The sequence below is a fragment of the Vitis riparia genome, chromosome 19 (assembly GCF_004353265.1).
Source record: "Vitis riparia cultivar Riparia Gloire de Montpellier isolate 1030 chromosome 19, EGFV_Vit.rip_1.0, whole genome shotgun sequence".
In the NCBI taxonomy this organism is placed as follows: domain Eukaryota; kingdom Viridiplantae; phylum Streptophyta; class Magnoliopsida; order Vitales; family Vitaceae; genus Vitis; species Vitis riparia.
In genome coordinates, this window is record NC_048449.1 from 21,140,566 (window position 1) to 21,165,920 (window position 25,355).

The following is a 25,355-nucleotide window of genomic DNA, read 5'->3' on the forward strand; positions in this document are numbered from 1 at the left end:
TAGGAAAGTCTTGGAGCCATATTTTCAATTCCAGTGCCACCAATACCACCAGTAGCAGAAATCTTACTAGAAACCCCCCATTTGATAACTTTTGAGAGCTGACTGAGATATTATACGAACAGATGGTGGAAGATTTACTGAAGGCAAGTCTTGTGCTAATTTTACTTGGTGTGCACTGCTATTTCTACGAACTCGATATGGTCGTAAGCAGAATTGAGATTTAGAGGATTTTAAAGTCAAATAAAAAACTGGCTGACTCGGCTCCATAGTAGAAGATGTTGAATTTCTAACATGGGGAAAATGAGAAGACATATGTGGATTCTGGAAGTAATTTAAAGTGACTTTTGATGTTCGTAAGTTTCTTTAATCACACAATTTCAGCAACTTGATCAAAAGTTGTATATGCCGTTTTCTGTCCATTTTCTAGTTGCCTATGGAGAGGTTTCTGAATTGATGGCAGCTGGATGAAACACTAGAGACTTATCAAGGATATTTGCTGTGTGCATTAAATTGCTGTGTGGCTCCAAATAAAAAATGTTCTTGGCCTCCTGCTTGGATTTCTCTTTCTATGATTTTCGCCAAACATGTGAGATAGCAATTGGTCGATGCTTGTGGTCCATCTCTTTCCCTTAGATACCTGAACTTGCCACTTCTAGTCTGTTTGAAGGTCCATCAACTCACTAGCAAAGAGGATAATCAAAGTAATATGAGTCACCTGATTTACGATCACTATTCAAGAGGTTGGTTTAGACTCATCTGTATCATCTGGTGCTTTGGATCGAGTAGAGCCATTAATTGTCGTTGCTTGGCATTCTTAATCTGATCTCTAGTCTAAGAGTGGAGGGGGGCACCAATGATTGTTATAAAAGAACCAGATTAATCTTCTGGCTGACTTTGAAGCTTTCAGACATCATCTCTGAGTCTCTGATGTGATCAAAACAAGGAAAATATTATGGCAGCCGGGCTCTTTATAAAATCAGTGAGAGCATAGGAGTTTGAAATTGCACGCTTCAGCAGCATACTATCGTTTCTCCCAAAAAATAATAACAGTAATAGTGTCATGTCTGCGAACATCTCAAGTTCCCCCATTAAAAGCTCTACTAATCCCATAACAGTATCAGAATTCTGAATCAGTTGGTCTTTTAGCTGGACAAATGGACAAAGTCTGTATGTGATTCCCATTTATTTAGCAAGAGCAAACTGAAGATATCCTTGATGTCATATCCCAATCTTCATTCCATCCAAATCCTTCATCATTCATCAGTAATCACATCAATTCTGGAATTGCAAGGGTAGGATGTGTATCATTCAACTGCACTGCTACCTTAGAGGGAAATTCAGACCATTGCCATGAGCCTCCATTTTTCCTCTCCTCGAATCTGAAAATAATGTCTTGAAGTGAGGCATTGCATAGGAAAAATTGTTGCTTTAGTCTCAAGAACTTTCCACTTTCTATAGCATCTCTAAGGTATAGAACAACACAAATCTGCTGAGCTCGAGAATGAAGTTGTGCAGCAGCTTCATATAGTCCATCATTAAACTAAAATAAGTTAAAATCCTCAACACCAGCTTTTGCTTCCCAGAGACGAAGGCTTATAATTGGCACATCATAAGCTAGAGCCTGCATGACCTTTCCCCCAATCCATTTACAGGATCCAGAGGGACTGACTGTAACATGATCAAAGAATCTGACAGGAAATACGACATCATGCCTGACAACTTCCCAAGAACTAAACTGCTCAAGCCAATCTTTGGCAATTTCTTCTTGACCCTCCTTCATGATCCTTTGCTTGAACAACCCATATCTGTATCTCAAACCATATCCCCATGCAGGCAAATTTAATGTTGCTATGGAGTTAAGAAAGCATGAAGCAAGCCTTCCCAGTCTACCATTTCATAGTGCCACACCTTTTTCCTGCTCAGCAATTTCCTCAAGTCCATGCCTCAGCTTATTTAAAGCATCAGCATATGCATCTTGGATGTTAAGGTTTCCAAGTGCATTGGTCAAGACACGCCCTTGAAGATACTCCATGGATAAGTAGTATGTTTGCTTTGGATTAGTCTTGTGATAGTGAACATATATCTCATTCCATTATTGTATCAGACGATCGTGGACACTCTCAGCTGTTGCATAATAAACTTGCTCTGGCTCAAACTTGAAAGGAGAAAAATATGGACTGTATTGCACATGGTAATTGATATTAGATGCAATCTCAGCAGATTCTTCAGCCAAGGGGTGAGCAATAGCCGAAATTTTAGTAGGGATGTCAGGAATTCTGGAGACAATGACTTGAGGCTTCTTGCGAATCTGTAGCAAGCTTAACCAGATCATTCTTGAAGGCAACTTCTCATGTGAGTTTTCACCTCCCGAAGTCAAGCTACAAGGCTTCGTCTGGTCTATGAAATTTGCCCTACATAAACAGGTAATACCACAAATTCAGCAATGTCATTGAGCCTATTGACAATTTCTATCATGGGGATACAAGTTCTAAGCAATCACCTATTTTACAAGTGATCAAAGCATAAGCAGGAATACAGTCTTGCCTAGTTTCCTTTCAGCAAACTCCTTTCTTCAAGCAGGCCATGCATTCCAGAATATGCAGCTCTCTTCTTTCTGGAGTATAGAACATGCCTAAGATCTACGTTTGGGGACGAAATGTTTTCATAATCTGCATAGGATTGTGCTCCATTGCTTACAGAAACATCATTGAATCTCACCCTCCCAGAAGAGCACATAAGCAGTAGCGGATTTGATGTCCTCTTCACTTAGCCGTTATGTGACCATCATCAAAATTGTGCCACTTGTCTTCATCTAGAAGTTTCCCATGTGCAGCGCGCACTTCGTCTTTCGTGACCAAAATCAATTCGATAAGGAGTCTTGAATCTAGGCTGGTCATTTCACACAAAGGACCAGTTTAAAAAAATGTAATAGGAATTGTTCGCATTCTGTTCTTTGGGCAAGGGGTCATACTCTGTGCCATGATGATTCAGAAGACTGCTATTGGAAAATAATCTTCATAAATTCTTGGATTACATTGAGGCTCCCAGAACCACTGCACACAGGAGAGCGGCTTTACACACTCAGTGATAGAATTCCCCGAAGACTCAAACGAACCATCTGATCCCTTTTGTTATAGAACGTGAAGCCTCTGAGTTGAATGAATATCTCAGAAACTCATCTTCCTAAAATAACACCCTGCCTTTGCATTAAGTTGAATAAACTCAATGCCTTTCTTGATTGCCCACATTGCACATATCCCGAAATCATTGCATTCCAAGCAATAGGGTCCTTGTGGGGCATTTTATTAAACGGCTTCCGAGCAAAAGCAAAATCTCCCATCTTGGCACATGCATTGACCATTGCGGTCTGACACACCAAATCTGGCTCACAAATTGATGAAGACATCCAATGGAAAGCAACCAAGCCACTCAATCCTGCGTACATGTAAATCAAGCCACTTTGAACTTATGGCTCATGCTCAAACCCATGTTTCACAATGACACCATGTACAGACGAACCAGTCCCATGCACCAATAGCTGAGCAGAGGTACAAACCAGGAACGTGAAAGTGTAGTTATCAGAGGTCAGATAACCAGGGGAATGAAGAATTCTGCTATAGAAGTGAAAGCTTCGATGAGGTGCTGAACTTTTGGAATGGGCTCTGATCAAAGAGTTGAAGGTGAGGGAGGTTGGGTTCTGAGAGTTGTGACAAAGGCTTCATTAGAACTTCAATCCCTGGCTATTCTGTGAACTGAAACTATCACGAAAATGCGAAGTTGGATGAACCACTTATCACTAGTCCCCCGCTCAATCACTCTCCTCTGTTTTCTTCTCAAATCTAACCCCCGATTCGCTCAAAGATAATAAATAGAGGTCCTCGCGATTCTGTGATAAACAAGTGCAAAACCCCTCCGCCACATTCGAATCCTTAAAATCCCATTAACAAATCAATCACGGTTCAGAATTCAGCAATAACATCGCCAAGTGCGGTAGAGAATTGGATTGTTTGAAGAGATTGTCGGCCTTCTCAAACAAAATGCCTTCTGAAACATCTTTGCTATCATTCCCAAATTTCGTAAGTAGTAGAGCCAAGTGGTGCTGAGTAATGCGTTTTGAAGACCATGGTGTTGTGTAAAAGGATAGATATACCATCGAAAGACTTGGCACCCTTAAACTATGGCAGTGGCTTGAGTAGAGCTTCAGTCTTTAATTTCTCCGCAAATTATCAACAGGTTCCAGAATTTTCCAATATCCGGAATACACTAGGATAGCTACATACCTCATCCCTCATATCGACACTTCCGTCATTCCCCAATGGACACCCAAATACAAAGGCAAGGATTCGAACACCGTGCGGGGAAAGAAATATAGAACAAATACAAAAACGAAGTAAAACTCGGAGAAGGAAAGAGCAGAGGATATTGATCCGTAGACATAAATAGCCCTCACTTCAAGTATTAATCCATCGGTTAAGAACGGAGGAAACAATACAGAATAGGATTTAAACAAAAAACAGAGCATGATCACATTCAGGCATGAAGTTATATATTTTCGAAGACATCAATGACATAAAATAATCAAAATCGAAATAAGGTAAAGAAGTAAACGACCAATCTCAGCAGAACAACTTGTGGCCCTTAACGTCCACACCAATCAACAGTATATTAAATATTCAGAAACGAACACATGGAGAAATCGAACATAGTAAGAATTCTGAGAAGAACTAGAAACATACTTGGAAGAACCTTGGCTCTTATCACCCCTTTACCGCTCTTGTGTGTTTTTTCACCCAAACAATCAAAGAATCCCCTTTCTTTTCATCATTTCTCACGTATATATATCAGCCCCAAAATAAAAAACCCAAATCTGTTCCCAAAAAAGAAGGAAAATCCCCTTTTTTTTTTCTTTTCTTCCTTTTTGCAATCCTTCTTTTTAATGTATTTGTGTCAGCCTCCCAAAACTCAATCTGCTTAAGGAAATCTACTTTCCTTTCTTTTATTTCCCTTCCTTTTCGAAAATCAGAATGTTTCTCTCTTTCTATGTAGAATCTCCCCTTTCCATATGTATGCAGCCACATTAATCCTCTTTTCCCTCCAAAAATATTTTTCTTACCTTCTTTGAGTGCATGTGCCTTAGTGAGAGTTGAACAACAGCCCCCCATTCTCTTGTCAAACAATAAAAACGAAAATAGAAAGAATAAAACCAAAGAAAAGTTAGCAATGTTGCAACATATAAAAGAATAAAGTAAAATAAAATAAAACAAAATAATTAAATAAAATAAATTAAAATGGTCAATCCTATGCGGGTCATGCAAGTCATGCGACTATGTGAGTCATGCAAGAAACGTTAAAAAAAGGTCTCATAGGCCAAGTGTGCCTAAGAGGGCCTAAGAGGGCCTAAGTGAACCTAGACGAGCCTAAGGTGAGACTAGGTGGGTCTAACTAAGTCTAACCTAAAGTGCACCTAAGTGAAGCCTAACCTAAACTTGAAGGGCAGTTAAGGTCATAATGTGGAACCGAATAAACCTCTCAACCAAAGTTTCCAAAGTAGCTCAGAGAAAGTAAGCTACATGAGTAGTAATGGGTCATCAAATAATCACTGTTGAATATTGGAAGTGAACTTAAAGACGTGTGCTAAAGCGACAAAATGAAGGGTTTACAATCTCTTTTATATTATTATATAAAATGAAAGGGTTATTTAAGGCTCTTTACTAGTGTTATATTTCTGTATTTTGTAGAGATTTAATTTTTTTACAACATGAAATTGGTAATACGAATCTTCAGGGTTTGATATGGTCATTGTACAAGAAAACAATATATTGAAAAATAAAAATCTTTTAGGTTGTTTGATTTTGTCATTGTTGGCATCAAAGTCCAAAAATTTTAAAATAACAAATTTTGCAATCTTACCAAATGTCACCTAACCATGAGTGTGAAATTGATTAAAAATATTTTAGCAGGCTTTTATTTAAACATCACATGTGAAGGCAACACAGTGTAACCTAATAAAGAATAATAGAGACTTAAATAGTAGTACAAAAATTAAAAAACTATATATTAAGTAATAATTGTGGGCTCTTGAGCCTAGTCAAATAACTCCACTTGAATGAATCATCCATTCAACTTAGTACCTGGTCAAATCTGATTAAATAATGCACACCTGGATAGTGAGGTTATAAATGTGATCATTATGTGTTTCATGCAAGACAAACAATCAATGCTCAACATAAATAGCCAACCATTACAGACAACCAATGATTAAATTTTACGCATTAAATTTATAGTAAATGACAACATAAGAACACAGATAATGTTACAAGTCCCCTCACTATAAAAGCACATTAGATGTCAGAGGAAAATGTATGCTCTTTAATTCATACTAAAATTGTGCCAAAAATTCCCCAAAATAGACTTAACCTTTGGAGGGATTTACTCGGACAAACATTCGAATACTCCTTTTTTGCAGGTCCATTTAGCAACTGAGTGGGTGACACTACTCGAAGAAAAATATTGTTGGTCGTGTACCAACAATAACAAACCTACTAGCAATCCCCTTCAAACATCTATGAATCTTCAACAACTAACTAAGAAGCTTTAGAGTTTGATTTGGTCATTGGATTAGAAAACAATGTACTAGAAAACAAAAATATTGTAGGTGGGTTGATTCAATCATTGTTGATTTCAGAGTTCAAAATTTTAAAAATTGCAAAATTGACAAAAGAGAATTGATACAAAGTATTGTGTATGAAATTTTATCATCATTTTTTGTTTTATAATTATACATTTTTTTTTTTTATGCATTCATCGTGTTTTTCTTGGATCAATTTTACTTGTTTCAACCTAGTCTAGATGTAAAAAAATCCAACCCTTAATATTATTAACATGTAAGAAATTGAGAAAGAATAAAATTTTTAAAAAATATTTTCTAAGGGAAAAAATAAAAAATATTTAATGATATAAAACTTGAAATGACCGGATTTTATTTATTACTAAAATGCTAAGAAAACAACATGTGTTGCACCATATAGTATGTAACACTTCAAATCTTTATAATTTAGAATATCAGTTGAATTGTAAATATGTGCACTAGCATTCTCATCCATTGTATGATATAAGTTGGGTTGGATTTGAATTGGATCGAGACAACCTATCCAAGTTGTACCCCTACATATGTATCAAACCAATAGTTCTATTATTTTTTGTTTTAATTATAATTATATTTATTAGAAATTTGACTTTAGGTTGGGGCTTAAATTCCCAATCTAGCTTCCAAAAGGACCCGGTTCCGGGCCTAGCCCCTTTAGATGCTTGTGTTTGTGTGAATTAGGAAAGAGCCATTCATATGGTGTGGCTCTCAATGATTTTTCAAAATCATATGAATTTTGGTAATTATTTCTCAAATTGATTAAATTATCATCCATTTTGATACACTTCTTGAATTTTGTTTTGATTTTTTTTTTTTAAAAAGTTAATTATAATTTTTATATACTATACAAAAACTCTTAGAAACTTATATTAAAAAAATAATTGTTTTAAAAATTGTCTAAAAATTTTGAGATATCAAAAAAAAAAAAATTTATTACATCAAATTTTAAATTTTATAAAAGTGATTTTCAAAAATATAAAATAAATATATATACATTTTTTGCATGAAATATTCTACTTTTTATCAATATATATATATATTAAAAATAAAAAGAAAAATGTATATCTAATTGACATTAAATTATAAATTTTTCTAACAAATAATTATGTATATTGTGAATAAATTAGTTTGTTTTCTTTGTTATTTTCATCTTCCTAATGACCAAATTTAGTTGATTTGACCATTTAATCTTGAAACTTTGCGATTAAAATATAAAAATAAATTAAGAAAGAAGAAATAAAAAGATAACAAACCTTATGTTTTCTCAACAACTCTAAAACATTTACATATTTTACAAAAAAATATGTACCTATAATATTTTACCCAAAAAAAAGGAAGAAAAAAAAAGCCTCTCTAATAAAAATTATTTCTGTTTTATATCCAAATGACTTACAAATGCAAGGTTAATTATTTTCATTATTTATCAAAATCAATACATTTATAAACGTTTAAATTTATATTCTTTTGGCAAAATTCAAGTGATTAAATTTTATTTTGGCTAAAATTCTCATATTAATTTGTTATTATGGTCCAAAGCATACTGCATAGAGTAGTAGGGTCAATCAGAAAACATTCATAACTGGAAATCAGATCAAAGAACTTGCCTTTGTAAAAATTGTATGATAAATTCATTGATTTATATTTTAGCAAAATCTTATAAATATTTTTCTAGAAGATGCAAATTTAACTCTTCATAACCGAGTATTTTAATAGTGATTCGGAGTTGGGGCTAACCATTCCCATTCATCTCATAATTGAATTAATATTAATTAGGAAATGTTTAATATGGGCGAATATAGAATGAAAATGAGTATCTTAGGGCTTGTTTGAGAACTGTTTTCTTCTCTTAGGCGAATAAATTGCTTTTTATTTTATGTTCTTAAGAACAAAAAATAAAGTGTTTTCAAAATTATTTTATATTATTTTCACCTGTTTTCTGGGGTTGTTTTAAGAAATAATTATATAATTATGTAGAATAATTTAAAATAAAATATTAAATATAAAAATTATTTTTAATCGTATTTTAAAATATTTTAAAAAATGTTAAAAACATTTTAAATTTCTAAATAAACTTTGGTTCTACAAAAATCATAAAATAGTTTTCAAAAACTATTTTTTAGAATTGTTTTTTAAAATAGTTATCAAACAAACCCTTATTCATTTTCTCATCTATTTCATGTTTATGTAAACATGTGAATAAAGGAGAAAAAAAATGAGATGTCTATTTCCACTCCTCATTTTCATGTACCAAATATGTCTAAATAGATTAATATTTCATATTTTATTTAATGTATGTTAATATCCGTGTGCTAGAAAGCAATATTCTTGTGGTGATCCATACACACATTACTCCTATCAAAATACACAATAAATGAAATAAAACTAAAAATAATGATATTGGTCTAAGCAAATAAAATCACTATATACCATTTCATTATTCTTATTTTACGTCAAATAAATTTGTCTAAATTATATTTTCTATTCATTACAAAATTTTGCTATGTTAAATAATTTAACACTGAAAATGTATTTTCATTATAAATAATATATTTATTTTACTCGTTTTTCTTTTTTGAAGCTTCAATCTTAAAATTCCTTCATTTTTTTTAGAGATGATTAAATATGATAAGTTTATGATGATGAATGATATATATTTGTATTCTTATAAATATAATGTTATGATTTTGTGAAAACATTAAAAATGGTAATATGCTAGTATTCTATATCATATATACCTTTTCTAAGGATCATTTATTTAGGTAATTTAACTATAGCTTTTAGTCTATAAGCTCTTACAATAATAAATTTTGAATATTATGAGGATGGAAACTTAAGTCAACAAATACAGAAGTATATTTGAAAAAGAACATTAGCTTTGCAAACACAAGAGTGTGGAATAGTTGAATTCACGTGGAGTGGTACAAATATGTTAAAGATCAAATAAGTGGATGGGATTTGGATACTCTCCACCTTTTTTTTCAAGGAAAAGAAAAATATTTGGGCTCAATTATGGATTTAGGGCTTTTTTTTTTTTTTTACATTTTAATTATGTAGTATTTGAGTGTTTAGCTAGGTTGGCAATTCTGAACAAAAATTCTAAATGTCGCTTGACTCGATTTTTCCAATCCTTCTTTGGACTACTTACCTAATGAAGATAAAGTTGTTGAATTTGTTATGAGGCAAAGGTATGTAGTTGAGGTTGGAGTTAGAGTTGGATGAAATTTGAATTAACCACATTTTCAAAATGTTGATTGTCTTGGAACATTTTAAAAGAGTTAGGGAAGCATGAGAAAAATATTTTTGCTAAAATGTTGGTTGAATTAACCTCCTTTTGAGATTAGTTTTCAGCCATTAGATTAAGGGTTTCTTTCCCTTTTAAATACAAATTTCTCCCATTTTTGGAAATTAAGAGACTGTAGCACTCATTCTTGTGCTCCTCATTCCCTTCTCTCGTTGAGGTCGCTTGTTTTCCAAGAAAATTTCATTCAAGTTTTCAACCAAAATTTTTAATGGATTTTCTTGAGAAAGAATGGGATGATTCTTCATTCATTCATCTCTCAATTTCGAATCTATTTGGGTTTGTGTAAAAATAAATTTTCTTCCTGTGTAGATTCAAGAAGAGCCCGAGATTGAGCTTGATGTGGACTCCAAGTGTGCTTTGGAAGAAGAAGGTGAGAAGTTGAAAGTGAAAGATACTAGTTAAATGGTCCGGAAAGGATTGGTAGGCTTGAACTAGGTAAAATCTTGTATTCAATTTTTATTCTTCATAGTGGACATTTTTTATTGGTTGTTAGCCTGTGGCTTTTTACCTCTTCGGAGGTTTTCCACGTTAAAATTTGGTCTCATTGTCTCTCATTCTCCTCTTCATTTCAATTTCAATTTTAGCTATCTTTGATAATTTGGACATCTAATTTTTATTGAATATTGAGGTAAAATATATATGAGTTACCTTTAATGTTGTTTCTGAATATTGTTCATAGGTATATTTGAGATATTTTGCTCTTGTTATTAATAAAAAAAATTGTTCTAAGTCTTTGTGTTGGGGAGTGTTGGAACATGTGCATATGAATTGCATTTTATTTTTATTGGGGAGTGTTGTTGCATTCGTATTTGCATGTGATTTCTAATTTGTGTTTTCAAGCATTTGTAAAGAGAAGGAAAAATTGAAAAAATTGTTAAGGTTAGTTAACTTGTGTTGAGAGACTTTTAAATTGGAGAAAAACACCTATTCACTCCCCCTAGGTGTATTCTATCATTGAGATTCACCTTTCGTAGTAAAATTATTATATTTTAATTATTATTTGAGTAACACCGCTTCTAAATTTCTTACAAGACTTCTAAAAATATTTTTAAAATTGGCTACAAGTTCGAATACTCTAAATAATTATAGAATTAACAAAAACATTGATGGATAGAAATTTTATGAATTCAAATTTTATGAGAAAAATTATTACTTTTCAAGTTAAAAATAAATGAATATAAATTAATAATAAAATAAAAGATTATCATATGATACTAAAAAATTGTTTTTGGGTGTCATTCATATTATAACATATTACAAATCAACAAAATAATATTATTTCTTTGTATATTGTTACACATATCAACCAATAAAGAATAAAATAATCTAATTTCTTTTCTCTCTTGTTATACATATCAATCACTCATATTTGAATTTTGTAATGCCACTCATGCATTTTGAACCTTAGAATTTTCTTTAAATAAAACAAAAATAAAAAATATGAACAAAAGAGATATTTGCATTTAATCTTGTAAAGTTGCCCCATTGATGACATGTAACAATCAACTAGTGCATAGCAGTCATTTACTTATGGCGGCTTACTGCCTGGCCAAGTTTTGGTCAAGTGGGACAACTTGGACCAACTTTATTTGGGTTGCCTACCTAACTATCTTACTCTTTGGGTACCCACATATATAATTGAAATTTCATGAAATGATTTATTAGAAGAACACATTAACAAATCCCATTAAAGCTTCATGAAATATATTCCCAACATAACTACATGAATCACATTTATAGATCACGTAAAACATTTGTCACGCAATACCATTGGACTGTTATGAATAGCAAGCTTTGATGTCCTACTTGGACTTTTTACATTGATGTGCCCTATTCGAGTCTCTCTCTTGGTGCTACACCTACCATGGTATTGCGTCCATGGCTCACCAAGTCATCTCCTTGCGCAAGGCATTGAGCCTTTGTGCCACCTTGCTATAGTCCTAGATATGAAGAAGATGAAGCTAATTTAGCAATAGGTGCTCAAAATGAATTTTAAACATTTTACAGTTCATTGAAATTTCAGAAATACATGGACTTACAGAAAGGCTCTCCATGAGAAGATATTCCACATCCTCTACGGAAAGTTTGGTGCCCTCTGCAATGATATTCAATGGAATGGTACCATCTTCTGAAGGACGGCTACAAGATCCAATATATCAGTTGAATTCAGCAATAACTTTCTGAATCTTGCCCAGCAATCACAAGTAAAAGGATATTGTTAACATACCTGAAGATGATATCCATCAAGCAGAGAATGATTTCAAGTAGCTTCTTCTAATTCTGAACCAATGTCCGTTGAGAACTCAGCAGCATTATGGACACGACATAATTCTTGATAGTAGAGTAAATCATCATAGTTGGATGCCTGGAGTATCTAGTAGAGCCGCTCAACCTTTTTCCCCCAGGAGACTTTCTATCTGTAGGAGTTGGTAAAACATTTGGATCCAATGAAGACATTGTGCAGTTCTCTTTTGGTAAATCATCAGGCGCAATAGCTCGCTGGGCCTAGGGATGATTGCTGAAGAATTCTTAACGGATTAGAATTGGAGCATCCAGTCAACACCAAAGGATTAAATATGATAAAGCTCAAAATTCCACCATTACTCGAAGCCTGTAAAATACACTTGACCCAATAGCTGCAGGAAATACTGTGAGGGTTGTTTCCGGAATAAGGTTGAGCTGAAGGTGTTTTACGACTCTATTGGACCATCATCCCCAGGGAGGCCAAATATGTGGAGGTTCCGTTCCATTGATCCCACAGCCAAGTATTTTGCACCTATCTGGACCAAATTTTACTCGAGTTGTTTTGCCTGCATGCAGGACCAGAAGAAGTCATATTGAAGATTGTAATGGAAGAATGATAGGACAGCAAGATAAATGGGACACAAGTTTGCAAGAAAACAAGACAAAACCAGTGCCAGACAAATTAGTGAAAGTTTTGATTCAGTTCCACTCCGATTTTACTTTGGCAACTTGGTAAACTCTGCAAAACCAGAAGCCTTAATACCAATTTCCAGTTAACCATAAGAAGTTCTTCTAAGGTTTCATTAAAAACCCACCTATTGTAATCTTTCAAAATACATGAAAGAAAATGATACAACACCATTAAATCCCCAGACTATGTCTAGAATAAGCATCTATAACTGAACTTGCATATAACAGGATAGTTTAACAACTTCAAAAAGTAGGTTTCAGAGAACTGCCATCTGAAAATAATTTAAAGATAGGCATATGTAAATTAATCATTACAGCTAGTATCAGAAAAAAAGAAAAACCAATTTAACAAAACAAGAGGCTAACTAAATAAATTTATATAGCTTGCCATTGCAAAGGTCTGTCGTGGATGAAATTACAAGCTGCCACATGAACCACAAAAGACAAGTACCTTGCAGATTTTAGAATTTACTTGACACACAATTTGACACTGAATATTCATTTTCTAGAGAAGTTCCCACCAATTTTGAGGCTATCTTCCACACAACTTCTGAATTTCTTTTGGTCAGAAATCAATTGTTTGGGCAATAGGACTGACATGTTTTCAGTAGAATGTGAAGAATATGCACAACTATATTACAAGAAGGTGGATTGAACTTACTTTCCACCAACATAAGGAATGCCCTTCCTTGAATTGGCAGGAATCTCGCCTTGAAACCCAGGCATAATTTTTGTCATTTCCTGGACAATTTTGGGATCCTCAGTGTAGCTCACCCCACCTTGGATCTCTGCATACATATTATATATAAAGGGTCCAAGATTAGAATAGTTTGAGAGCCATATGTCATTTCATTAATACCAAAATTTTATTCAAATGATTTTCAATAGTACACAATACAGGATGCCAAGGCATATGCACAACCAGCAGCTCTAACTTCAAGGGCAGTTGTAGGATGACATAATCAGCCAAGTAATGATCAAACATCCTCTGCAATAAAATACTTAACCTAAGTCGGAGTATTTTGAGAATGGGAAGAGTGATACACCAAATTCCCTTTCAATGAAATAGAATATGAAGATGAAGAAAAGTCATTACCATTACTATCAGTATATTTCAGAGTATTTGGATTCCCATGCTCAAGAAAATTTAGAAAAGTGGGGAAACCAAATTTTCTTATGATTTAGTACTATATGTGCTCCTCACCAAAGTGTTAGTATTCTACTGTATATGAGAACAAACAAAAAAAGCTCAGAATTGCGGGGGAAAAAATTATATAAAGGGCAGCAATAAATTAATAATCCAAAAACTGAAAGCACAAAGAGAGGGAGGAATTATAGACCTTAATAATGAAGAGATTATATAGACAACAGACAAAAATGAAAGAAAGCATATAGGTTTAGGAGAACAATGAAATTAAAAAAAAAAAAAAAAAAATTAAAGTGAGCTCTCTTTCCATATGTGTCAACCATCGATAAGCCATACACATTTATCTCTTGAATATTGAACCAATTTGAGTAAGTTCTCAACAATATATTCAACCAAATCGAGTAAGTTCTCAACATTATCTAAACTTTGGACAGAAAACACAAAGCAACTTATGATTTATTGGCAAATGATTAGTTGTTAATGATAACAAGCATGAATAAATTTCAAAACTAACCTAATTATTCAACAAACATGTACAATGAACTTAAATAACATTATTAATTTTTCCAAAAGTAATTGGTTGACATAATTATAAGTACATTCATCCAAAAATATTAAATTAACTCACAATTCAAAACCATGGAGAAGTTTTGCCTAACATGGGATCTATTTAAGATTTCATATCTTTAGTAAACTACTTTTGCATCAGAAAAACAGAAACAGAGGCAACAATTTTAGAAGACCGACAGTATAATGATAAAAAAATGGTCATAAAAAATGGAGGGATTGCACTCCTGAAATATATTATGGATGATATGCTTGAATGAAAGAGCATAGTAGTCCTCTTGACATCTTTCAATAAGTATAACATTCTGATTTTCATGTATACATTATCAAGTATCGTTTTAATGTCACTTACTCTTGCAATGGTACTCCCTTTCAAAGTACTTTTTCAAACTATTGAGTCTGGCTACTTCAAATATGAGAAGAATAGTGCTACTTTCAATGGTCATTGCAAAGCATTTAGGTTCCCGAGCTTGAGAAGCTTCAAAGATGGGAATTAACCAAACTCATGTTTAACTGATTCAGCAGTATATGCTCCTCACTCAACTCTCAGCTATAGACTACACATAGGAATAAAAAAATCAACATTGCAAGCAAAGTATAACACTTTTTTAACAAACTGATTGAGAAGTAATAAACAATAAAAGGATCAAAAGCATAAGCCTTAATAGAAAGAATGGTTGTGACCAGTAACAAAAACTGAGGGCTAAGGTTGGTGATGCAATTGAGATAACCTTTCATATTCATCAGCCATCCATAACTGGCCAACATTTGTCTCTGGAACATTGAAGGGCTCAAACAGCATAACAGCGTTGTCATGGTGGCTCAGACACTCACAAATGGCATGGAAAACAATTCTCTATTGCTTGTGTACCCAACTATACAATTAAAAATGAAAGAAAAGGCAGAAGTAGAGGAAATATTAATTTATCAGTGTTTGTCGCCAGCTTATTAGTCATGATGAATATTACTAGAATAATGCAATATTTGTAACTGATGGGTTCTAAAACAATAAACATGAATCGACAAAAGTAGGAAGAGAGGTTGGCAGTGAAAAACTGGAATTGTGGAAGACTCACTCAAATTAAAAGAGACCAGTGAGTCCTTCATGCACCAGCCATCCATATATAAATTTGTCCTTTTCCTTTTGGCATCTTCTCCTTATGTATTAAGAGATTTTGAGGCTATGTAGAGTGCCAATGGATTGTTACCTTCCAGTGGTGTCAAGCCACCAATCCAAATGGTTATGGGGCTTCCATTTGAATTGTGTGCCACTGTCATCATCCTCATTCTCAAACAGATATTCTTCTTAGCAGCTGTGACAAGCTGAATATGTTGAGACAGAATTCTCTGCACAGACAGTTTACAGTCTTGGAGAGAGGGGAGGTGTCACAGTCCCACCTCTAGCAGAGATATTTGGAGACTTCCATGAAGACAAGGCCAATGTGAACTCCAATCAGCTTTAGTTCCTCACTATTTTGAAGATGCAAAATTTTCAAAAACTTAGAGATCTATGCATTTATTCGAACATATAGACAGTAACATTATAAAATTGAAGCTGCTAAAAGCAATACAGAACATTGGATTGCAAACCTGAAATTTTTTGTAGATGACATGCTTCAATTGAAGAATAGAAATCCTATTAAATCAGGTACCATTGCTAGTCAATATCAATTTCAGGAAAGTGGAAGTGTTGAGTGACACATTCCTTCCGGCAGTGATTTCAATTCCAGGCCAACAACATTTTCAAGCTCATTAAGAGATGTCAGGCTGTCTTCTAGTCCGGTAAAGTTACAAAACAACAGAAATTGATGATTTTAAGGATTTCCAGAATGTTACCATTTCCAAGCTCCAATAGCGGAAGCATCAACTCATTATTCGACAAAAAAAGCTCTTTGCAACATTTATTCCACCTCTCAAAGGTGATTAAATGTTGCATCCACTGATAGAGATGTCCAAGCCCCACCATTATCCCTTTTTACATTGAATTTACACCAATTACATCTGCAAGAAAATAGCAAGATCATTTTAGTAAAACAGAACTAGCAATTGATATCTTTAAAGATACATTTTTCAAACTTTACTAATTACAAGCATGCTTTCAGGCCACAAAGGTTCAACTAAATTATAATATCAAAGGAACATTGCATTTTCCCTATGCTAACTCTATCAATGGTTGACATAATAATCAAGTGTTTTTGTCTATGTTGTGCTTTAGTTCAAGTGATATTTAGAAAATAGTATTAAAGCATATGAATATCCTACTGTTTTGTCTATGCTAATACATACACATAGCATAGAGAAGACAAGGAGTGTAGAAAAGATAGCAAAATTCCTTTCTGCATGAGTCATCTAAGAGTATAAATTTTTGGGCCATATGAAATTTTAGGCAAATTCAAGACTGATCTCCTTTGGGCTTTAGGCCAATGAATAATCTCGAGTTTCGAATTTGCAAGAAAATAGTAACTAAATCAATCCTAGCGTTTTCCAAAAATCTTAGGATGTAAAAATTGAAGTAACATGATTACCGTGGTCCTCAATTAACAATTAAGAACTTGTCTAATTGTACATTGATTGGAAGATGCAACATTTTCATACTCAGTGATCTAAGCATTTTTCCAAATAGATTGGGGAAAAAAATGATAAAAATTGAAGCTATTAAAAACAGGAAGAACCATTGGATTGCAAACCTGAAATATATTGTAGATGACATGCTTGAATTATAGAACAGAAATCCTTTATGAATCAGCCATCCATGTTAATTTCGAGAACATTGAAGTGCTGAGGGCACACATCCCCCTCTGGCAATGATTTCAATTTAAGGCTGACAGCATTCTGAAGCTCATTAAGAGAGGTCGAGTTGTTTATTCAGTCTGATAAAGCTGCTAAACAAGAACAGTTGATGGGAGGCTACCAATACAGTCTAGTAATGTTGTCAAACGGTCCCAAATTGTGATTCTTTGTAGAGTGCTGAGGGAATCCATCTCATCTAGTGGTGATATCAATTGAGGGCAAGAATGAATTCGGAGCTCTGCAAGTAATGTAAGCCTGCTTATCCAGACTGGGAATGTTGTCAAATCAGAACAGAGAAGAGGGCTTGTCCCTCAGCAAGTGAGCAAAGCCTTTCCTATTGCACCAGCTCTCAATAGCCTGTCAAGATATATCAGGAGGCATGGGCAATATTCAGCCTATCTTCACTATCACCTTTTTTTGCATTATCTTGAAAACTATTAACACCTATAACAAAATATTTAGTTTAAGAAAGCTTCCAAATGTATGGAAAGCAAACATAAGATAAGAAAATCATTTCAACAATGTTTCGTTTCATGTCTCAAACTATTAAGATTTAGTACTTTCAGGAATGAGAAAAATGATGCTACAAATTGCCTTTCAGTGAAAGTAAAGATGATCTCAATACCATTATTGCTTTACTCTATAGCATTTTAATTCAAAAGGTCAAGAAACCTGAAATAAAGGGTAACCAGATTGTCGTATGATTCAGTAAGATGCATTCCTTGTGCAAATTGTTGGTGTTCTACTACATATGAAAATTAGAAAAATCAAAACTCCAAGCAGAATGTGAAAGTCTTTAACAAATTGAATGAGAAGTAATAAATTAATAATCAATGGTTTTAACATGTAAAAAGTAGATGGAAGGGCAGCAACATAGATTTTCCCCCCCTTTATACATGCTAATGCATATGAGAATTAGGAAAACAAAATTTTAAACAAAGTATTTAAACTCTTAGAAGATTGATTGTAAGATTATACAAAATGAAGGCTTCAAAAATAGGAGAAATGTTTGATTACAAACCTGAAACATTGTAGAGGACATGCTTGAATTGAAGAGAACAAGATCAATTCAAGAATTAGCCATCATTTCTAGTCGACATCAACTGTGGGAACTTGAGAAATTTCAGGGGGTCAGTCTTTGAATTTTCCTTTCGGCATGTTTCTAAGCATAGACAGTAGGCTCACGGCACATCTCTTCTGGAATTGCTTTCATATCAGGGCAGTCAACAACTGAAGGCCAAACCGTAGAGATAACTTTTGAGGCTTCAAGGGTAGTGATTAGGAATTACTTGAGACAAACACATTAGGACACAACAGCTTTGAATTTTCAATAGCTTGAGAAAAGTGAGGTGTGGAATCGCTGCAAAAGACAATCCTAACTTTCCAGTTACTGAAGGAAAGTGAGGTGTTTCAGCCACAACGCTATCTGCTTTTTCTTCCAACACTATCAGGTTTTTCTTTGATGTGGCAACAATTACATCTGCAATAAAATAGTTCACCTGACAGTTACACGATCCATTTAACAAACAAGATTACAAAGGTGCACAGGATTCTTAATAGATAGACAGAAAAATAAAAGATGAAGTAACCATCAATAACAGGAAGAGGGGTACCTGAAATATATGGTTGCTATCATCCTCATTCTCTAACAGATGAAGTTCTTCTCAACGGTTGTGACATGTTGAATATGCTGAGACAGAGACATTGTTCTCTACACAGACAGTTTACAGTCCTCGAAAGAAGGGAGGTGTCACAGTCCCACCTCTGGCAGAGATATTTTGAGACTTCCATGAAGAGGAGGCCAATGTGAACTCCAGCCAGCCTTAGTTCCTCATTGAACTTGTTATTCTACTGCATATGAGTATCAATAGATCATAACTAAAAACATAGTACAGAGTTTTTAATAAATTGATTGAAAAATGATAAATGATAAATGACTAAAGGACCAAAAGCTGAAAAAAGAGAGAAATTGCAAACCCGGATAATGAATAAATATTATGGATGGGACACAAACTAAAGAGATTATAGATTGGAGAGTATGGTGGAAGTGAGTTAACTCTTTCCAAATTGTGTCAAATTTAATGGCTTTTCTAATTGTACATTGATTTAAAGATGCAAACCTTTCAAACTGAGTGACCTTTTCAAACTAATCATTTTATCAAACAGTTTGGCAGTATATAATAAAAATTGAAGCTATTAAAAGCAAGATGAAAGATTAGATTGCAAAACTGAAACATATTATAGATGATATGCTTGAATCAAAGAACAAAAATATATTATGAATCAATCATCTATTACCTTTGAAGCTCAAATCCTATATTGGCCATCTAGTAGATATGAATTTTTGGGCCATGAGAAATCCTTACACCAAACCAAACTTTTGGCAGTGATTTCATGCTGGGGAATTGAAGAATGCAGGAAGTGATTTCAAGATGGGTCAAGGAATAATCACAAACTCTTAAGTAAATAAGGTGAATCTGCTATAAAATAGTAATTAAATCAAGGTCGATCTTTAATTATAATTTTATATCGTCATTAGTAATTGAATTGAAGAGCAAAATTTTCAAACTTACTCATTTAAGCATTCCATCAAATGGATAAGGTGCGAACATAAATAATAAAAGCAATTTTTGCTTTATATGCTAATATAGTCAACTTTTGCTATACATAAATTACCTAAATAGAATTCATGTTATTACAGGATATTGATTGTAAAAATAATAAAAACGAAGGCATAAAAGAATGAGACGATGAGTAAGTTTTAGACCTGAAATGGCTTTCTGCATCAGACCCATGCCCAATCAATACTAATGTTTGGGACATGAGCAATCTTAGGCCAATCTTCACCATTTTCCCTTTGGCATCTTTCTGATAAATGTGGACAGTAGGCAATTTCGAGTATGTGGAGGGTTGTGAGGGAACGCATCTCTTCCGGCAGTGATGTCAATTTAGGGCATTCACGAATTTGAAGGTGTTCAAGTGAGGAGAGGCTGCCTATCCAATCTGGTAATGTTGTCAAACCAGACCAGTCAAGAATTATGAGACTCTTAAGGATTCTAAGAGAACGGAATTCTTCTGGCAATGATGGTAATTGATGGCAAGAACCAATATGAAGACGAGTCAGCGAGGTGAGGTTGCCTATCCAGTGTGGTAATGTTGCCAAATGAGTGCAACCCCCAATTTCGAGAGTTTGGAGAGTGGAAACGTGTTGATGAAGCTCATCTGGGAGAGTCATCAAATCTTCTATGTTGTAAATAGACAGAGACTCCAATGAAAAAGCAGTGGCCAACAACTGTTGTAGTACTTCTTCTCTCACTTCACCCAATTCTAGTGCCTTAAGACAAGGTAACGAAGACACTTGCACGGATGTGAGCTTAGGGCAATGGAAGATCTTCAAACGAGAAAGAAGAGGAGACGAATGCAGTTCCAAGGATGCCAAGTCACCACAATTTGAGATATCTAATTGTGAAAGAAGAGGAGAAGGAGGCAGTAGTAAGGATGTCAGCTTATGGCATTCTCCAATCTCTAACTTGGAAAGAAGAGGAGATGAATGCAGTTCCAAGGATGCCAACTCTTCACAATTTGTGAGCTTTAATTCTAAAAGACAAGGAAATGAAGGTGGGTGTGTTGGAGATAAGTCCCTCCTCCACAACTCCTTTAACTTTGGCATGCGCTCGAGTTCGAGGTACTTAAGCGATGGGAAGAATGGCCCTCCTGATGAACAGTAGTCCATGTACTCCACCTTTTCTAAACACTGAAGCTTCAGAGACTTGAGGTGAGGGAGTTCAACAAATGGCGGTAGAATCTGGCATCCTGAACAACTTTCCAAATTAATTGTGCTGAGGTTAGGGAGTCCGCAACTCAACCCACCATTCATCATCCAACTTGGAAACACCCTACCTCCATATCCTGTTATAAAAAGCTCCTTCAGGTTTCGATGTGGCCGTAGGCCTACCATCACTGACTCAGCATCCTCACCCGACTGAGCTTCTTCACCATATGACCATTCTAATTCCAAGCACTCAATGTATTGTTTTTCCCCCAAATTTGCTTCCCCGGATTCTACGTTAGCATCCCTTACGTTTTCAAGCTTTTTAATCCTTAGCTTTCCTCGAAGGTTGTTCAGCCTTTTCAATTCACTCAATCTGCCAACTTTACTCCCAGTTCCAATAACAAACAGTGGTAGGCTTTCAAGCAAAGTCAACTCCCCTATCCTACAGGGCATATAACTCAAACTTTCACACCCATCATTCTCCAAGTGCCTCAGATTAATCAATTCCCTTGTGTCTTTGGGAAATTCTTTTAGATATCTACAATCAATAAGTTTTAATGTTTGCAAATTATATAACCTTATAATAGCATTTGGGAGTACCTCAAAATCATTGTATGAAAGATTGAGATATTTTAGATGACTCAATTTACCTATAGATTTTGGTATCTTCTTTGTAGGGATTCCATTTAGGCTCAACACACGGGAACCCTTAAAATTTGGAATAGGTGTACTACTCCAAATTAAATAAGCTTCAAAACAATCATCAAATTTCAAAATGGTCCTTATATGTTTTATTTTCAAATCCCCCCGTTGGATATATTCCATTAAAGAGAATGACACATGATAAACTCTTTTCGAGATCTTCTCTTTCTTCACATTATCTTTTAAAACAAGGACATCAGATCCAACAATAGATTGTGCAAGATCATGTATAATATCATGCATTTTACAACTTGATATATTATTATAAGCATCCTTTTTAGCCTCCTCTAATAATGATCTTGACAATAATTCCTCAAAATACTGATTTCCTACATCTGAAACTTGAATATATCCTTGTGCCATCCATAATTGCACCAACAATTTTTTCTCAATTTCATAGTCTTTTGGAAATAACGCACAATAAGCAAAACATTGCTTCAAACAGAATGACAGATCATCATAACTTAACTTGAGCACTGATAAAACCTTATCATCATTCCCACCTTCCAATAGCAACAAATTTTCATTGTTTTTAATGGACAACCATGGATGTTCTTCCGTTTTAAAGCGCAATATTGCTCCTAGTGTTTTGATAATAAGAGGAACTCCATTACACATATTCACAATTTCTTTTCCAATTTCTACAAGTCTTGGATACATTCTCTCTTGTCCTTCTTCAAATGCTATTTTTGAAAATAAATTCCAAGACTGGTTTTCTTTCAAACCTTTCAAAGAAAAAGGAAAATGATCAATACCCATAGTTGATGCAACGTTTCTATTTCGGGTGGTTAGTAGAATCTTACTCCCTTTAGCACCAACCATCAACAAGGTCCTCAATCTATCCCATTTTTGGAAGTCATCATTCCAAACATCATCAAGTACTAGCAAGTATCTCTTCTGCCTTAGTTTTTCATGAAGGGAAACTTTCAAAACTTCCAATGACTCAGAATTTCCTGCAACTCCACCACTTAAGGATTCCAAAGTTTTTTTAACCAGCAACTTTACATCAAAATCATCAGAAACACAAATCCATATCTTAGGCTCAAAAAAGTCTACCACTCTCTCATCATTATATACCAGCTGAGCAAGAGTGGTCTTACCCAACCCACCAATTCCAATAATGGCAACAGCAAAAAGATTTTTTTCATTCCCAGATGACACCAACAATTTTATTATCTCTTCTTTATCTTCATCTCTTTCTACCATTTCAGAGGTCAACACAAATGAGTGAGTCTCTCTCCAACTACTCTGTATCTCCCTGCGAACTATGTTCCCTTGAACAAGTTTTAGCAGATTGATTTCTTTCATAATTTCATCAACCTCTTCTTTGATATTCTTGACTCTATTACTCATCTTAAAACGAAATACAAGTTGATTTGAAGATGAGAAGAAGTCGCTGACCTGCCTTGCTACTCCTGTACGCTGCAGCTGATGGGTTGCAAAGTCATCCAACAAGTCATCAGCATCATACAGAACATCTTTGAGCCTCCTCACCCAGGCTTTTACTGCATGGCTTTTCTCCTGCTTCTCCTCAGCATCAAGAAGTACACCCCTGATGGCGTCCAGTTTCTCCGTAAGCTTCGTTAACTCTTTTGCCACACCAAACGCAGATCCAATTTGTTGAATAGCCGAGGATCCTAACTTGGTTAAAACGTCAGCTATAATATTGAATGGGATTTGTTCAGCCATTTTTTGAAGAGCTGAAACAGCAGAAGACCAAGAAAGTATGGTAAGAGAAGGAGAAGTTGAGAGAATTGTAAGAGAGAATACCACCAGACAAGCAGTGATGACATACAGCGCGCTGGTGAGAGGATAATAGAAGAAGTCAGATGCTGTGGGCCTAATATGATACAATTTGATTAGTCAAAAAGCAATGTGAACTTATCATACGCTCATCAAATAATTTCTAGAAAGAGATTTCAATGTATTATGATTATAAATGAATATTTATATAGTAATGAGGCACATGCTCTTCAAATTTATGATTTTTAGCCATGCATTTTTACATCACATTATGGCATTATTTTATATTGATTAGTTACACTCCTTCTATTAAGGATGATATTTATCTATGATAATTATATATGTAATTGGTCACTTGTTAAAGCTCAAATAAATTGGTGATTTTATATAAATAAAATAAAATAAATATTGATGATTGAATTTTATGAATGGAAATTAATCAAAAACTTATGAAATATTAAAAGTATTTTTAAAAAATAAGCAATGAAGTAATAATTTGTAGTATATGATAATATCTTAAATTAAATATTAAACTAATATTTAAATTAAATTAATTAATTATAGAGTTATCTCAATAAATAAATAATTAAATTTATAATAATGAAGCATAAACAATGAATTTAAATTTAATATTAAAAATTTTGAATTAATACTCAAATTGAACCATAGCATAATTTATAACAATATTAATTTCCGTGGGGAATCAAAATATCCGTTGGGAAATGTGTGCGACTGTTGTCACACATTGAGATCGAAATCTAACCGTTGGATCATGAAGTAGCTGTTGAAAACCGTTTCTGACCATTGGATGGTATTATAGATCATTACGGCCGTTGGGAGGAGTTTTTCCCTTTCATTGTGGTGTTTGGAATTGGGGAAAGCTTGTGCATGTCAGCGTTCACATGCCAAACCGACCTTCCATCGCATTAATTTTTATTTTTTAATGCTTTGAAATCATAATAAAGCATTTGAAGGACGCCTCTTGAAATAATGAAAAAGACGAAGAAGGAATCTGACAAAAAGGTAAAATCATCCAAGTGGGAAAAATAAGAAGGTGAATAAAAGATGGGATTCCATTGTACATTATGTACACAAAAATGTTGATAGAATCATAGAAGAAATTAAGCTTGTCAAGACTCCTCTTTTATTATTATTATTATTATTTGACATATGTATCAATGACATTTTGACAAAAATATTATTTATTTTAAAAATATTTAGTAAAATATGATAATTTTAGCATTATCTCCTAAGCTACAAATTTTTTTTTAATTATCATCTTAAAAAGCAATTTCCATATTCAACTGAAAATTCAACTTTCAATTGAATTTTTTTCAACTACAATAAATTTGAGGATATCACTCTTATTCTATTTATTTATCCGTTATCATAACTTGCTTTTGATTTATGATTATTTTTGGTATCCATTGATTTTTTTTATCGATTGTCACACTTATGTCACCTTAATTAGTAGAAACCTCATTATAAGGCTTAGGGGGTGCTACGGTCTTTCACCGTACTTTCGTGATAGGTAACCTGATCCTCGGACCCAGATTTGGTTTTCATAGACCGTTTTTTCCTTTTAGGAATCGCAGTTAGAGTTTTTTTTTTTTTTCTCTTTAATAAATAAAATAAAAATAAGTGGTGACTCTAAGTATTTTTCAAAAAAAAAAAAAATCACAAATAAAAAACGAGTTGCACCATCGAGTGGGAACGCATTGTGCAAAATGCGGGGTCCACAAAATGACAACTC

General features: G+C 34.0%; 1 protein-coding gene and 1 pseudogene across 14 annotated transcripts; both read right to left on the bottom strand.

The window, feature by feature from the left end:
• Positions 1 to 253: 253 nt before the first annotated feature.
• On the bottom strand, positions 254 to 2,371 carry LOC117908790 (annotated as a pseudogene).
• A 9,250-nt stretch (positions 2,372 to 11,621) lies between these two features.
• Positions 11,622 to 23,634, bottom strand: LOC117908787 (putative disease resistance protein RGA4). 14 transcript variants are annotated; one of them, XM_034822540.1, is made up of 15 exons: positions 20,153 to 23,634; positions 18,999 to 19,236; positions 18,407 to 18,865; positions 17,283 to 17,829; positions 16,186 to 16,596; positions 15,672 to 16,065; positions 15,280 to 15,470; positions 15,029 to 15,152; positions 13,978 to 14,103; positions 13,780 to 13,869; positions 13,543 to 13,669; positions 12,597 to 12,757; positions 12,175 to 12,465; positions 11,987 to 12,086; positions 11,622 to 11,887 (listed from the first exon to the last, which is right to left on the bottom strand). In XM_034822540.1, exon 1 carries the CDS (start codon positions 23,546 to 23,548, stop codon positions 20,171 to 20,173), a length of 3,378 nt encoding a protein of 1,125 aa, XP_034678431.1. In that variant the 5' UTR covers positions 23,549 to 23,634; the 3' UTR covers positions 11,622 to 11,887; positions 11,987 to 12,086; positions 12,175 to 12,465; positions 12,597 to 12,757; positions 13,543 to 13,669; positions 13,780 to 13,869; positions 13,978 to 14,103; positions 15,029 to 15,152; positions 15,280 to 15,470; positions 15,672 to 16,065; positions 16,186 to 16,596; positions 17,283 to 17,829; positions 18,407 to 18,865; positions 18,999 to 19,236; positions 20,153 to 20,170. The 14 variants fall into 14 exon arrangements, with proteins under 14 accessions (XP_034678431.1, XP_034678426.1, XP_034678428.1 ...); XM_034822535.1 differs by having other exon boundaries at positions 12,175 to 12,757; positions 18,999 to 19,233; XM_034822537.1 differs by having other exon boundaries at positions 12,175 to 12,757; positions 17,283 to 17,742.
• Positions 23,635 to 25,355: the final 1,721 nt, after the last annotated feature.

Coding starts and splice junctions, on each gene's coding strand:
- LOC117908787 (XM_034822543.1), bottom strand. CDS start 23,548: ATGGCTGAACAAATCCCATTCAATATTATAGCTGACGTTTTAACCAAG.